The sequence below is a fragment of the Solea senegalensis genome, linkage group LG18 (genome assembly GCF_019176455.1).
Source record: "Solea senegalensis isolate Sse05_10M linkage group LG18, IFAPA_SoseM_1, whole genome shotgun sequence".
NCBI classification, from domain to species: domain Eukaryota; kingdom Metazoa; phylum Chordata; class Actinopteri; order Pleuronectiformes; family Soleidae; genus Solea; species Solea senegalensis.
The window spans coordinates 869571-885676 of NC_058041.1; the positions used below are offsets into that span (position 1 = coordinate 869571).

Below are 16106 nucleotides of genomic sequence, written 5' to 3' on the forward strand. Positions count from 1 at the left end.
GTGAGATCAGGAGAAGAAAGTGCCCGAGGCCAAATGTTACAAATCAGCCGGCATTTAGGAGTCGTTGTGAAATACAAGAAAATCTAGGCTTATATTTATATATATATATAAAAAAACGTCTTTTCCCCGTTCAAACACAAACACAATACAGTATTTTATTTCTGAATAATCAACTTTCATCTTTGAGGAACATGACGAACCATATGTGGTCTCCACTCGTCCACTTTTGCTTGACATTTATTCAGTTTTGGACTTTTTGTTTCTCTGTACTTTATTTATATTTCGAGCAGCTTTTACTTTTACTCCACTACATTTCCTCTAACATACTCAAATATTCCTTTTATGTACTCGATACAAGACTATACAAATGTAACACAGGTCCAAATATTTCTATGCATGTTACATGTGTTTCCAGCACTCTTATTATTCCTCTGAAACTATTTCTCTCCTGTTAACTGTGACAATAACAAGTCGGTCAGAAAAACAGACGAGGAACAAACACCGTCGACGTCAGTCCCTTCAAATACCAGCAGAACTATGGAGGCATCTACTCCGTGCTTGCTCCACAGAAGTGAGCAATCATTGGTCTTTGATAGGTTTATCACGCAGATGTAACACATGGTAATAAGACCACCGCGGTACAACGTGATGATTGGAACCATCACACACACACCAGACGTTCTCCAGCCTCCAGAGCCAAGATAATCACATCATTTTTCCAGGCATCACCTCTGGAATCATTTGAGAATATAAATACATGTAAATGTAATCTATCAACAAATGAATATTCAGGACAGAATGTGCAGTTAAAAAAATGTATCTGTGGACTGCTTTTGCTTTTCTTCAATACATCTTTGTTTAAAATGAATAATTAAGTTTCTTTTTATGTTCCTGTTTTTCTTGTAGTGAAGACAGAAATGGAACATCTGAATTTTGTTGATATGAGAAAAATAATAATACATTTTTAATAAAAAAAAGTATATGGTCTATGTGGATAACATTATAGGCATTTATTGTAGGAATTGTACATCATTATTATCATTCTTATGAGCAATAGTTGAATTGTTATTTTGTTAACAGATAATTATCATTGAAAGATAGATTATTAACAAATGATGAGTCAGCAAAAAACACTTGAACATTTGCAATTAAGAGTTTGTTTTGACGCAAGAAGATATATGTATATATATATGTACATATATATATTTATCACTAATAAATGTCTAAAATCTGGTATAAATTGATTAAATTGAAGGTGGTAATTGGCTCTGTATTTTCTTTGGAATAATTTGACATTAATAATTGTTTGAGAGTATAATAATATGAAGTGTTTCTGAGTGATTATACTCTTTAGTGTTTTATGAAAATAAGAAATATGGCTTCGTATGAATATATCATGACAACGGAGAACCACGGACACACACAGTTTGTGTTTCTTTCCCTTCGATGATCGTCCATTTTTCCTCCGCATCTAATCCAAACATTTATCCAAGGATCTTGGCTTCCATGCTACAGCTACAGCGCCATTTAGTGCTCCATGTAAAGAGAATTTCCAATTCCATGATCTTCAGTCATGATGTCATTCATGCACTAAAGACTGGCCCTATAATCATTCTGGTCACTTTGCTTCTCTGCTGTGGAATTTCACCGAGGAGGATGATATATAGCGAGAGCTGGATGTAGGAGTAAATATAGAAGACACACACGCAGCATGTGATAGGTAGTTGTGGAGCCCAACGACAAAATAAAAATGACTAATGAGAACATCGGTCTCCGACATGGCATTTGTGAAGGATCTTTTTCAGAGTCCTAACTCGGTCGAGGTGCAGTCCAGTCTTCTGTTTGATTATTTAAGCTGCAAAATCAGTGGAGTGGACGACTTAAAGAGATAGTTGAGTTATTTTTGGTTATAATGAGGTACTGTTTTTTCTTTTAAAAATAATGCATTTTTCATATAAAAGCCCAACAAGGGACTAGAACTACAAATTAGCAATTGCTATAAAGCTCATGCTTGGTACTCACTATGTTTAACTGCATTTTCTTTGGGTTCAGATCGGGGAGGCCGTTCCTCCAGGTATCGCCATCATTGCCCATGTGCACGTTCACGTCCTCCAACAGGATTATGGAGTCCCCTACTGAAGCCCTATGAAGGACTCCATTCAGGGTCTCCAAGAAGGCCAAATACTCCAACCCCATCCAGGAGTACGGCTTCTGAGCTGAGGCTGTGCATGGGGGAAGCCCAACCATCTCCAACTGATAGTGCTCCACTTCCCACACCAGCTCCAGGTCCTTCCCCTCCAGTGAGGTAACATTCCAGGTCCACAGAGCTAACCTCTGCTGTCCAGCCCCAGCGGTTTCGCCTGTGCATGATGGGTCCACAGAATAGGGAAGCACGGTTACTCACGTTACTAATTCAGGCTGTGTCTGGCCCGGGCCCCGTGGTAGACCTGGCCACATTGCACTCGCTGATGGGCTTAGATGGCAGGGGAAACCCCTGGACAGGCCTGGGAATCCCAAACGGATAGTGCAGGTACACTGGGAAAGTCTATTGGAGGTCCCGGTCTGAGAAGACTTCAACTCTCACCTCTGAATGAGCTTCTCTGGCATCACTGCAGAGGCTGGGGGACTTGAAACTGAATGGTTGATGTTGCGGCTGCATTCTGAACTCTCAGGGTCTTGGGTGCCTCAAGGGGTTGAACACCATGTTGGTGTCCCTTTGGTCCAAGGAGTGAACGGTGTACAAAGTCTCACAAACGTCAGTTTTTCAGTGTTTGCCAGAGAGATCAAGCTACCAACATATTCTCCAGCGATCATAGATTGAAGCAGACACAGATTTTATTAAGTGGCTGAAATAATGTTTTTCCTTGTGTTCCTTGCTCGCAGCAATGCTGCCATGTCTCCAGCTGGCTTTGGTGGCAGACTTGGCAAAATCAGTGTTGATAATGTGTCAATACCTATATATAACCCCAAACTATCCCTTTAAAACCTAGAAAACTTGTAAGATCGTCAGTCTCACCACACAATTACACTCATATGATCCAGAGGCTGATCCAGTCAAACAGACACCCAGCCTAAACAAACATGACCTCCCCAAACATCACTGCCACACTCACGTCTGCTCTCTAAGCGTATCATCATTCCAGGTCTGCGGCAGAGGCAGAGAGAAAAGCTCCTGATTAAATCATTTCAGAGCTTTGAAGCTGCGGCTGCACAGTTTAGCAGGTTATCTGCTCCCATGACTGAAGATAACGCGGTGAGACGGCGCTCAGACGCGATGTTTACAAACAGTCACTAGCTCTGTCAGGACGAATTCACGGCGAGGCAGCGAGAGCTGCGGCTCGGCTGACGGTAGAATCAGATTGGAGGGCGATTGGGCAGATGAAGCTGGAAAACGTGGAGCTGCTTTTTACCTGCTGCTGTCAGACACGCTACAAAACACTTTGCATCGACTCATATCTACTCCTGTTTGCAGCTGGACGCCTGTTAAATGTGAAGTCCGCCCTAAATTACAAGATGAAAAGCAGCTTTGATGTGTTTGTGCGGGGTTTCAGAGATCTTTCGCTCTCTCTCTGAACTTGAGCTATTCTGTTTCGACACTTTGGAAAACGACATTTTAAGACACCAGCACTTGACAGAAATACTTCAGATAACAAAATACGAAACTGTTTCAATACCAGAGAAGACAGAACTCCACAAAATGAGGTTTCATTGAGCTGCACTGAATACTTTTGGAATAAGAATCGTAGAAAGATGTAATCCTGGGCACAAGAGACCAGGGTTCATGAACAACCCTTTTTCACCAATGAAAACAAGATGTTAATTAAATAAAAATAAAGTCGATATTACAAAAACTACGTTGAAATCTACTGACATCAACGAATAAAAACTGGACGGAAATGTATGGGTAGCTTGACCAAGAGAACCATTCAGACTAATCTCTTATTCTGATCTACCTGGATGTCAACACACGGCACAGAAAACGGCAAAAAAATGACTGAGTGAGGAAGAAAGAGAAGTGACGACATGAGGTTGAATTTCATGTACGATGTTACAGAAGAAACACGGCGAACCTGAAGCGACATTTGGAGGCGAGTCGTCCGCAAATCCATGCCGTGAAAAATGCCAATTGACCTGCTGAAGATAATAAAAGAAACATATCCAAACACCACCGAAGACGGCAGCACACACTGGAGCCTTTAGTAAGTGACCTGACAAGTATGAAGTCAGTTATGCAACCCTAACTACTAATGACAGTCTTATCATTTTAGTTTTCTCTTGTTTTCATTCTGTAAAGACGCCTTAATCATGTAACATGTTGTGGAGATTAAAAAAAGTGAATCAATGTGTCATGGAAGGTGTAACACGGTTAATATCCTTCTCATGAAACATCAGAAAGTGGAGAATCTGCATCTGAAAAAGTGCGACTAACAGTTATTTTTGCTTGCACGTGTAAAAAAAACACCTTTATCCTCATTTGACCAAAATCCTGTTGCTCACCCCTTTTTTTTATAGTGACAGGATTTTAACCCTGCATTTTTTTCACTATATGGTCAACTGGAAAAGGTATAATTATACCTTTCAGACGTGGCGAGACGACACTTTTCGTACCATGGCCTTAAGGCTTCCCACTGCTTACAGCTTTGGTTTCCTGAAAACTCCATGTACCCAAAATAAATGTGCAGTATGTCTGAAATCAATTCTTCTCTATTGGCAGCAGCAGCAGCAGTGTCGTGAAACACTGCTTCACCTTTATATACTGTACACACGTAAGAACTTATAGAGTCCGGGCTATTGTGAGACACGCACTAACTCAAGTTCCCTTTTGTTGCTTTCAAACTCAAACCCCATCTGGGGCTGAGAGGTGTCGATACCTCGCTGTCTGTCCACTGACTTATTGAGCAGCAGCTCAATGCTCTTGATCTCTGTACGTATGATGCATGGTGATACATGTGCGCCGTCCTCAGGGAGCTGAGAGAAGCCGCTGACACCGGGGACGCATCGGAGCGGCCGAGCTGACGGGCTCCACATCATGTCAGGGCATCAAGATGGATGGTGGAGATTTGCCGTGCGTCCGGACGACGGAGCGTAATTTAGTCCAGATGCTGAATGACTCACGTCCCTGTGAGTGACTGCTTAGGTGCCCGCGGGCTGGTGCAGTTTGCAGCCACTTTGTGATTTAACTTCTGACCACACAGTCTTCACACACACCGGGGGGAAAGGGGGCTACAGAGACACCCTTTTTTTCCACTCCAGACTTGAGCTTGTGCTAAGAGGCCTGTACTTTTCCAAACTCACAGCTGCCACTGTCAGAGTCTACTGTACACAAACTGGAGAGAGATCTTTCATTTCACCACCGCACTTCCCATTCATTAAGGGATCGTCCAAGTTTTGTTTTTTCTTCTTTGGATGCCTGGTTGTATGAGGTGGTGACTGGCTGCCAGGTGGGACACACGAGGGAAACTGAGATTGGAGCCAGTTAAAGCTGTCGAGTGTAAGCTTTAAATATAAGCAAATGTCTGTTACATTCAAACCAACCATCAAATGAGTTCATACAAAGCTGATTAAGTCTACCAGCTCAACACCATCCATCATCAACTGCCTATCCGAGATCAGGTCGCTGGGCAGCAGCTCGAGCAGAGAGGCCCCAGACTTCCCTTTCCCTGGCCACATCGTCCAGCTCCGACTGGGGGATCCCCAGGTGCTTCAATGCCAGCGAGGAGATATAATCTCTCCACCTGGTTCTTGGTCTGGCTCGAGGTCTCCTTCCAGTTGGACATGTCAGGATCAGCGAGTCCCTCTCAGATGGCTGAGCTTCTCAACCTTTTAGAATGAAAACACAAAGAAACGTCCAAAAAAGATTTCAGAGGTGAATTCTTTTTCCTCAAAAAACCTGGTTGTTTAGCAGTGTGATGGGATACGTCCCGGCTCTACCACTGTATACACACAAACGCTCCCTCTGTCGGGTCTGATAGTATTGCCTCACAGTGCCTGCTTTCAGATGGGTGCAGCAAACAAACAAACAACAAACATCACATCATTTATGTTCATGAGGACCAAACAGTGGCTGAATACTAACATTATAATAACAACTTGTGCAAGAAAGATTTTTTTTTTCTTGATTTCGCTATATTGTAAATTGTTCACACTCCTGCACCAAAGTCCATTAAGAAAACCAATGATTTGGATTTGGTGTGGGGAATAACCGGTTTGCAAAACAAAAAGCTTCACTTTCCAGCTGAAAAGGGGCAAAAAGAGAGGAGAAAATATTCTTAAGATATCATAGACCTCATAAAATCCACATTTCAAAACATTTAAGGTTAAGATCCAGCATAATTCCTCTGGAGTAAAGTAAAGGTGAGTGTGAGTGTGTCTTCCTGTCAGACAGGAAATCACAAATGATGCAGGTGAGATAAAGCCTGCAGTGTTTAACAGTTGCCCCTATGTGAGGAAGCATTTCTCTGTCAATGTTTCAACGGCTACGTTCAAAAACTGTTCCAAAACTCCAACACAACGTCTCACTGTCCCAAAACAAAACTATTATCAGTGAGTGCATGCGTGTCTAATGTTTGTGTTTGTGTTGGCACGTCGTGACGCTCTAATATGCCTTAATAACCGTGATGTCATCCACCTGTGTTTTGGCTCCGGGGGCCGGCGATGACTGATGGAACAATTTGGCATAATGGTCTTATCAGATCTGGAGCTCATGTGAGCTGAAACCTCGTGAAATCACAAACCATGAATGTGAAAAGTTTATACTCTGTTGTTTATCCACATTTGGGGAAAATGGTTCAACAGAGGTTTTTTACCACTAACCTGCTCTAAGACAATATTTACTGAGTCTGGAAAATTGTTTGTTTTGTGTACAGAAACATTTTTCTTTCATGGAAATGCACTGAAATAGTTTATTTTACTCTTTAAATCGTTTTTTTTTGGTGTGCAATTTCCCCCTAAACTGTTCAAATTTAACCCTCTCCCCAGTGGTCAGTCAATTCTGACCAATGTTACAACTGTCTTAAGGAAAAGTCAAGACCTCATGATATCATCCACATTGAGTATTTGAATGAATTAAATCTTCAAAAATGACCGAATGGGTAAGACAATGTTACAATATTGGGATTAGGATTAAGAGGCCAAATCATTCAGCTAGAAAAAGGTGAATTGTACACCTTAGGTTAGTGGGAAGTAACTTCCTCATGTGGGAGGATCTCCAAAAAATGAACTCTCAATTTACCAGTCACTCTACGCTCCAACCCTGATCTTTGGTCTCAAACTGTGGGTAGTACAGAAAGAACACGATCGCAGATACAAGCGGCCGGATTGAGTTTTGTTGGCAGCATGTCTGAGCTCACCCTAACCCTGTGTTTCCATCATGGTGCAGTTCGGTTTGGAATGGTAAAGCCCTGGGTCAGGGTGTGTTTCGACTGAAAAAGGTACCATTTTTGGTCGGCAGGGTGTGGGCTGAGTCCAGTGGCCCGACCACACTGTACCATTTTACCCTGGTACCCCAAGGGAAGGGTACCAAAGAATGGAACAGTTGGGGCTGGTTATTTTGGTAACCCAAAGAAAGGTACTGTACTGTACTGAACAGAATTGTTCCACTTGGTGGAAACACGGCTGAAGAGGACATTGGGGAGAGGCTTAGCATCGAGCCAATTGAGATGCTGTGGGCATCTAGTCGGGATGCCTCCTGAACGTATCCCTGGGGAGGTGTTTTGGGTATGTCCAACCGGAAAGAGACCCCGGGGCAGACCGAGGACATTCCGGAGAGATTATATCTCTACACTGGCCCGGGAACGCCTCTGTGTCCCTGGATGAGACTACTGGCTCCGCCACCCGGGCCCGAATCAGCGGTAGAAAACATCGATGACAGTCACGCGTGAGGATTTATAATAAGAGCAGTAGAACACGGCAGTCAAAAATAAGACCATGTAGCTGTCGTCTGCATCCACTTTTCCTTTTATGATATCATGTAATTATTCCACTCTCTCCTGCCTGTATGGAGATTTCCTTCCACTGACTCAAACATTAACCTCTTGCTCTAAATCATCACAGGAGGTCAATCAGGTTAATACCAGTGTAACAATGTAGCATCTGCTCTTTGAGGATATTAACCATTAACCTACAGTTCTGTCTGCTCTGAAAACACATTATTTTACAGCGACCTTTTTCATTTCGTCAGTGTGAACTCCAGATTTGCTGCCGTGAGAATTAGAATCACAAGCGGATCAGACACTTTACACAAACAGAGAGAACCTGTCAACTGCTCGTCATCTTTGTTTGTACATCAACACAAGGGGGGAAGAAATGTTGTAAACACAACGGAGCAATTTGATCCTCATTAGATGACAATTACAATGTTGTGATGTGTGAAGTCAAGCAAAGGGTGAATAGAAGTGATCTATCTATCTATCTATCTATCTATCTATCTATCTATCTATCTATCTATCTATCTATCTATATATATATCTATATAAACATGTATAAAAACCTACAACAATGTAGTAAACCAAACAAGAGGAATCCTCTGTCTGTGTTGACATGAAATCACTTCCTGTGTGCAGCATGAGAAGGTAAAAAAAAACAAAAAAACAACTTAAAAACCAAAAAAACTAAAATAATCTTTGTTAAACTTTTTTAAAAACGTGACAGATATTTTGCTAAAAGAGCCACCAGTATGTGCAGTGCCAACTTTGGCCTTGTTTGGATAAGAAATGCAAGAGATATCGGTAGAAACGCGACGATATATCACTAAAACAGCCGCTTCTGAATGGGTATATTGAATGGGTACAGTGCACTAGTGAAAAAGAACATGACGGCAACATTACAAACAGATGATGCGCGTTATTCTTCTGTCATAACAGACTCGTGTGTTATGTAATAACGCAGCAAACACACTCTCCTGGGCCTGTTTTTGCTTGGGAGCGTCTCCTTTTCAGCGTGATTGGCAGAGCATTACACAACACAAGCCCCTGCCAAGGTTGTGGGTTTGATCGCCGGCAGGACCACCTCTGTTTAAAAAAATGCACGCACGCACTCACTCACAGTACAGTAAGAAAGTCTGGGTTAAGAACAACCACTAAATGGACTGTGCTATGTTGTAAAAAGAATAAACTTCTGAGCGTCCGTCCCCGCGCCAAGGAAAGAGGAAACTTACTCAGCCAGAACAGCCTGGACAAGGTCGGGCCTGAACCCCGCGTGGATACCTTTGGCAGTGCAGCAGCGGCAGTGAAGTTTGATGGTTGTGGATTTGGTGCAGCAGGATATAAAGTGCTGACGCTGCGAGGTCAGCGACATCTGCCAGTGTTGTGATGACCTTCAGTAATTGCACGCTGTGAAATGTGATGTTTGGAGAGAAAATAGGCTTCAAACTTTACTTGTTTGTGGTGGAGACCAATAAAAAAAAGTTTTAGTTTCTCTGTGTGTGTGCTTGCATTTGTTACCTCTTCAGGACCAGTAGTCCTCATGGAGACCAAAATCTGGTCCAAATGAGGCAGAACCTAATTTTTTGAAGAACTGACATGGTAATATCTGCTTATGGTTGTGCGTTACGGCCCCAGGGTCGTGTTTGTCTCTCACTGCGTCTGTGAGTGTGTGAGTGTGTGTGTGTGTGTGCATAAAGGAAGTGACACGGAGATGCATGTGACAACATGAAGTGGAATGAGTCTTAATTAACAGTGGAAGTTTTGTCAAATCAAGAGTATGTCACTGCGTTTTAGGACATTTTCTCAACACTTGTCAGGACCAGTTGTCCTCATGGAGACCAAAACCAGATTCTAATGAGGCAGAACCTTATTTCTGAGGAACTGGTTAAGTTCAGGTTCTAAGTATAGGCTGTCCAAGTGAATGGAAATCAATGCGTCTTAAAATTGATAGAAATACTAGAATTTGTGCACATGTGTAACCTCTAGAGTCCACATGTTGTTCAGTTCAGGGCTAAGATTGGAATTGTGGTTAGATTAATGCAGGATTTCTCATTCCTGATCCTGGTGACCCACTGCCCTGCCCTGTTTGTTTTTTTACTGCTGCAACACACCTGATTGTCATGGTCAGCTCATCAGCAAGCACTGCAGAAGTCTGATAATGACTCATGTGAATCAGGTGTGTTGCAGCAGGGAAACATCGCTGGGGACCTAAAATTGGTAACACACTCACACAATGGGGACCTTTCCTCTTTATGGGGACAAAAACAAAGTCCCCAGGTGAAGCCATGTTGCACGGTTAGGATGAGGTTAGGGTTAGGTCAGAAGTAGTTAAGGTTAAGATTAGCCTCCTGAAAATGAATGAAAAGTCAATGTCCTTTGAAGTTATGGAAAAACCAGACTGTGTGTGTGTGTGTGTGTGTGTGTGTGTGTGTACTTCCTTCATAATAATAGCCTCAGTGCCTGACCAGGTGGTCAGGCTGCTCCTTTAAACCTCAGGCTCTCACAGACTGAGACCCTGTCAACTACTGGAGCTTCCATGACTGTCAATCTATCATAAATGTCATAACCAATGCAAGAAAACAAGTTATCAAGCAAAGTTTGCACAGATCAGACACCATCAGACTGTTTACAGTAGACTTTCTATGGGTGGCGTTATATTGTAAGAGTCACAGCATCATCTTGTGGTAAATTTAGGAATTACATCTAAAAGTCTAAAAAGGTTGGTTTTCATACAAAACACACTGGTGAAACTAAATTAGTAAAATATACAATATACATTTTACATATTGTGGTACTTTTATATATACGATTCTATTTTCATATAGTTTGAGAAATAATGATAATTTGGCACACTCTTATTTTGAAATAAGAAAGTGTGAAAATGTACATTCTTCATAATTTACAACATTTTAATTTAATTTTAATTTGAAGGTAAAAAAAAAAACAGGCAGTAAAATAAAATAAAAAAGCATTACGTATTACAATATTTACCCCAAAAAAGGTAGCATATAGTACAGTAGATAAAGAAAATTGGAAAATAAATGAATGAACACAAGCACAAAAGTATCAAACTATAATTTATTGTTTGTACCTTGATCAATACGTTACAATGACAGATAAATCAAACACATTTTGTTTTAAGACATGAGAAAAATGTGAGTCATATTTTGCATTTTGCCGTTCAAGTAAATAAGTGGTACATAGTATGTAACACAACAATGTGTATATGTTTGACAAACTAAACTGATACAAAAATATCAGGCTAATGTGCATAGATTAAGCTTTATTTACCTTTCAAAAATAATCATTAGATTAATTATACAGATAATAGAATGTTAATTTGGAGGGTTTGGAGGGAAGAAATGTGTGATTAATGGAAACTTTTGCAGAACTTAATTTCTTACTCCAGTGACATGCACCTATCCTGATGAACACAGTGTTATTATTAATAACAATAATAATGATAATAATAATAATAATAATCATGGAGTTAAACATGAGGTAGTGAAGTAAATGCAGTGAGGTTTTTTTTTCTGTTCCCAGTGTCAGAGGCCGGTCATAGATTCTTCAGTGGACAGGACGTCCCACTTGGGTCTTTTCTCCATGTCCACTTCACACGCTGAGCCGACCTCTGGACCGAGCAGCAGATACAGTAGCAGCAGCAGCAGTGAGTGGAAGCTCAAACCTGAATACATCAAGTATTTTTTCTCTCTCTCTCCTGTTTGTATTTAACCTGTGATAGAAAGAGAAGTGAAACACTTGTTTACAGTCAAATTTAATTCAAATCAAAATTTCAAAACTGTTGTGAAACTGCACTTAAGTCCCAGAATGCTTCACTTCACATCATGTCTTCTTACCTTTACTGGGGACAAACTTGAGAGAGTGACTGAATATTCAAAAGCGTGAGACTCCGTCCTCAGGGCCGTCGTTCACAAACTCGTGGCCCAGGCCGTTTCCACATTTCCCACACAGAACCTGAAAAATAAGTATTCATTCATTTCCATTTCCAATCGACTCAGAGCAGTGATTCCCAAAGTGTGGGTCACGCCCCCCTATTGTGCCATGACGGTACTCCAGGTGGACCATGAAAGGTCATTACATTTAAATAAATACATGTTTTTAATTGTCAAGGTGATTAATTAATTAAGTAGCTGTAAATGTGCATGTATGATAGATTTTAAATCCTAGTAGCACTAAGATCATGTATAAGGAACTAAAACTATCACTCCAGGTCGTGTGGGTTATAAAATACACAAACCAATAATTCATTCAGTATTGACTGGTGATCAGGATTGATAGATGTGAACTTTAGGAGGTCACAAGATCTCTGACCTTGTAGGCGGTGAGAGTCTCCATCATCTTGGTGACGCTGTCCTCTCTGATGGTGTCCGTGAACGCGGGCCACGGAGACGAGTGGGCGAACTTAGAGCGACTGGAGAACAGAGGGTGGTTACACTTGGAGCACACGTACATACCTGCAGGAGAGGACATTTGTTTGTTTCTTTAACGTCAAATCTCTTCTGGAGCTAACTCCATCCCAATGCCTCATTTAGAAAAATGCCAAGAAGTGGGCTGAGCGCTGAGCATAGCATGGTTGTTCATCTATTACTTAACTAGTTAACTGTTGATAAGCGAGTCAGGCATAATGGAACACAAATATATTTTAACATATTAAAGAAATGTAAGTATCTTTAGATATATAAGATAAGAGGTTAGCATTGTCACAGCAGCAAAGACAGTCAAGATGAAGATAATAAATAATAAACGTGCATTTCCACATAATGTGAAAGTACAAAGATATTAACTATAAAAAGTTAAAAAGAATGTATATTATAGACATTTACCAGAATATATACAAGTATGGGCTTAAGTTATTTGCTTTTATTTAGTAGTTGCTCATTTAGAGCACATTTATAGTGTCTGTATTAAGTTTAAAAAACACAGTGAAATTAAAATGGTTTACTTGTTTAATTCAAGTTTAGTATCACCATACTCAGGGCTTCACTTTGAATATAAAAATGCAAATGTCTCGGGCCCTTTTGTGCCCTCTGATTTAAAAACAACAGCAAATAACACGACTATAATTAATGCAATATCAAATTCAGCTTGGGCCATGAAATTTAGTGTAAAAAACATTTTTACTTTTCTTACACTTATACACACCACTCGCACTAGTACTACTGTAACAACAATAACAATAATAATAATAATCATGACAATGATAGGTTAATAATTTTTTACCTATCAACAAAATGTGACATTGCTATTTCTGTGGAGAATGTCTCTTCACCTGGGAAATATTCAGATTGTATATTATGAAAGAGAACTACAGTTTGTTGCATAATCCAGACTACAGTCATGTTACATCACATGTCTCCTCCTGCTCACCTGGTTTAAAGTGATCCTTGTACACTTCACCGCCAAAAAACTGACAGAAAGACATGTTGTGTTTCTGCTCTTTGAAAACAGAAGCTAAACAGAAGCTAAAAATAATCGGGTTTCTCCTTTCAGCAGCAGCAGGACGTCTGTTTTTCTCTTCCTCTTGAGTGTATGACGTATTATTCTTCTTCTTCCTGGCTGGGGATTTACTCCAGACCAGACTCCGCCCACTGCTGTTATCTAGATTACCACTAGAGGGCAGTGTCTGGCAACAAAAGGCACCAGCTGTGTGGCAGTAGCATTGATACAGAGGAACAATAATGTGCTGGGATTCAAAGAGAATGCAGTATCACACATGTAAGATCCTATATTTAAGTTGTATTAACGTGTTACTAAAAGAACAAAAGATCTGAAATAGAAAGATTATAATCTGTAAATATACAAACATTCACTACCTGTCACAATCTTTACAGTGTTCAACCATGACGGCAACAACAGCAACAAATAACATAATACCATGTTTTTGCCAAACAATGAGGTCATGGAGATAAATAAGATTACACTAGAACAGCAGAGCTGGAAACATATGGGCTCATTTATTTGGCGACTGATCTCTGACGTAGCATGCGTGGTTTTATGCATCTAAAATCACAGCTGTAGAATATATTGGTTTAGTTTTGGGAATTAGTAGAGTGATTTGGTGAGGACATTTGAGTATTCAGTGGGACGTTAGCCTCCAGTGCTAAGTGAATGCTATCTGTATTTAGTTATTTCCAACAAGCAAACATTGACGGAAAATGAACAGTCCCAATAGTTTGTAATTGTCTTCTCAAATGATATCAGCTTTTGTCAATGTAGAGCAAATAAGACGAGCAGAATCTCCAAAAAATATTGCATTTTATTTGTAGAAACTGAGTGGAGAGGAAATAATATTTCTGTCCATTTCCAGGTCTTCGTCCTTCACTCATACTTGCAGTAGTGCTTGAGCGCCTCAGGCAGCTCCAGCCAGTCAATGGCCATCCTGTGGACAATGTGCTTCTGGATGGCTTTCCTACACAACGTCTGCAGGGATGAGACTGAAGCAGCAGAACATGAATGGGAAACAGAGACAAATAGTTTAGTAAAACAGGAAATGACCTTAGTAGACCATGAGCACTGAACTAATGCTGCTGTATGTCCACAACACACCCAAAAAACAACAACAAAAACATTGACAAAGACAGTGAGACCAGAGACATAATCCATCGCTGACAATAAGAATCAGTGTGACACTCACATCCATACTCCACCTGGACGATTCGAACACACTTGGTGGCGGCAAAGACGTCCAGCACAGCATAGAGAGGCTGGATGGTGGAGATGCCCTTTGCAGAAGCTCCCATGTCCTCCCCGTTGATGACAATGTGCATGTCAGCCACGTCCTTCCCCTTAGGCACATACAGGACACCTATCCTGCTGCGCCTGGCTGTGGGAGGCAGCACGTTGGTCTTGTACAGGTCGTCCAAAATGTGACTGAAGCGTCCGGGTCGGCTCCTTCCGACCAATTTGTCTCTGGGGATACGAATATTTTCAATGTGCAAGTGAGTGTCGGTAAAGAAAGTCTTTGGAGCCGTGTTGATGTGTTCTTCTTCAGCCTCCCCTCGTCCAAGCCTCAGTCCTCCCTCCTGGACTTCAGGCTCCTCTGTGATCTTGTTGTGGTTGCGGGTGATTGCAAAAACCCAGCTGTCCCCGAGGTCCATGAGGTCTGGAATGGAGTACTCTGGTACCACCTCTAAGCTCATGGGATCGTTGGCAGTCAGGCCAATGCGCAGGTGACCACACCAGCCCAGCTCCTTATCCTCGATTTCTATGAGAAATATCTCCCCAGGCTTCAGAGGGTATTTGCTGAAACACACCCCGTTGGCGAAGCTCTCCACCCGGGTGGCCTGCGTCCCTGACTGGTCCAGTCTCACGTTGGTACCGTGGATGGGGTGGAATTCCATAAACTGGTCAGGAAAAGGGTCCATTTTTTCGGGCACGGATTCAAACAGTTGTTCTGGTGAAGTGAAAAGAAAAGACTATGAAGGAGAAATTCACAGTTCACGCAACAACATGGAGTCAGACTTGCGGTAATGTTACGGAAAATCAAGCGATCATGTTGTCATTTCTGACTTTCTGTCCCACACGCACTCATTGTGTGGTCGCATAAACTTGAGCAGACTCGACAAGAGGCCTGCTCTGCCTATCTGCTGCTCACTCACGGAAGCTTCTGGTACTGGGCTATTTTTGAACAGCTGCACGTGTCAACAGATGGTAAGGTATCTGTGAGTGTGTGTGTGTGTGGAGGGGTGTTTGTGTGTTTGTACTTCCATCTCTGTGAGGACCAGTGTCAGGATGGGTCAAATTGGGACTAGTTTTACAAATGTCACTGAATCAGTGGAAACTGGACTTTCACAGAGGCAGAAGAATTCCTCTTGGATGAGAGGTGAAATCTACAATTCAATGACTTTTGGACCCTCTTAGACCCTCTTAGATTGGTCTAGAGGTTTTTCAGACTTGGCATTAACATCTAGCCTGGGTGAACCCGGCTGATTCTGCCTGCAATTTCCTTGCAAAACTAAAGGTGATAGAGTCCCCAAAGCTCTAGAACAGTCTCCCATCCTACACCATGTCTCTCTTTCTATTGATAAATGAAATTTATGACATGATCTATCTAGTCTAATCTTTTAAATTTTCGCTTTTAATTCTGATGGTGTCTGATCTGTTACTTGCACTTGTCCTATGTTCTGTCTTGTTCTGTCCTATGTTGACATAGGAGTCGTAGTG

General features: G+C 41.5%; 2 protein-coding genes across 3 annotated transcripts; both read right to left on the reverse strand.

Annotated features, from left to right (window-relative positions):
* Positions 1-10986: 10986 nt before the first annotated feature.
* On the reverse strand, positions 10987-13476 carry msrb1b (methionine sulfoxide reductase B1b). Of its 2 annotated transcripts, XM_044014176.1 has the most exons (4): positions 13311-13476; positions 12255-12397; positions 11780-11897; positions 10987-11655 (listed from the first exon to the last, which is right to left on the reverse strand). In XM_044014176.1, the coding sequence occupies exons 1-4, from the start codon at positions 13363-13365 to the stop codon at positions 11651-11653; spliced, it is 321 nt and encodes a 106-aa protein (XP_043870111.1). In that variant the 5' UTR covers positions 13366-13476; the 3' UTR covers positions 10987-11650. The 2 variants fall into 2 exon arrangements, with proteins under 2 accessions (XP_043870111.1, XP_043870110.1); XM_044014175.1 differs by lacking the exon at positions 10987-11655 and having other exon boundaries at positions 11662-11897.
* Positions 13477-14179: 703 nt separating this feature from the next.
* neurl2 (neuralized E3 ubiquitin protein ligase 2) lies at positions 14180-15535 on the reverse strand. Its single transcript, XM_044014361.1, has 2 exons — positions 14578-15535; positions 14180-14377 (listed from the first exon to the last, which is right to left on the reverse strand). The coding sequence occupies exons 1-2, from the start codon at positions 15305-15307 to the stop codon at positions 14262-14264; spliced, it is 846 nt and encodes a 281-aa protein (XP_043870296.1). The 5' UTR covers positions 15308-15535; the 3' UTR covers positions 14180-14261.
* Between the last annotated feature and the right edge of the window lie 571 nt (positions 15536-16106).

What these genes read in the sequence shown, in the direction of transcription:
- neurl2 (XM_044014361.1), bottom strand. Translation starts at nt 15,307, where the DNA reads ATGGACCCTTTTCCTGACCAGTTTATGGAATTCCACCCCATCCACGGT. An exon ending in CGTCCAGGTGGAGTATGGAT is followed by an intron (nt 14,378 to 14,577) that starts GTGAGTGTCACA and finishes CTGCTGCTTCAG; the next exon opens with TCTCATCCCTGCAGACGTTG.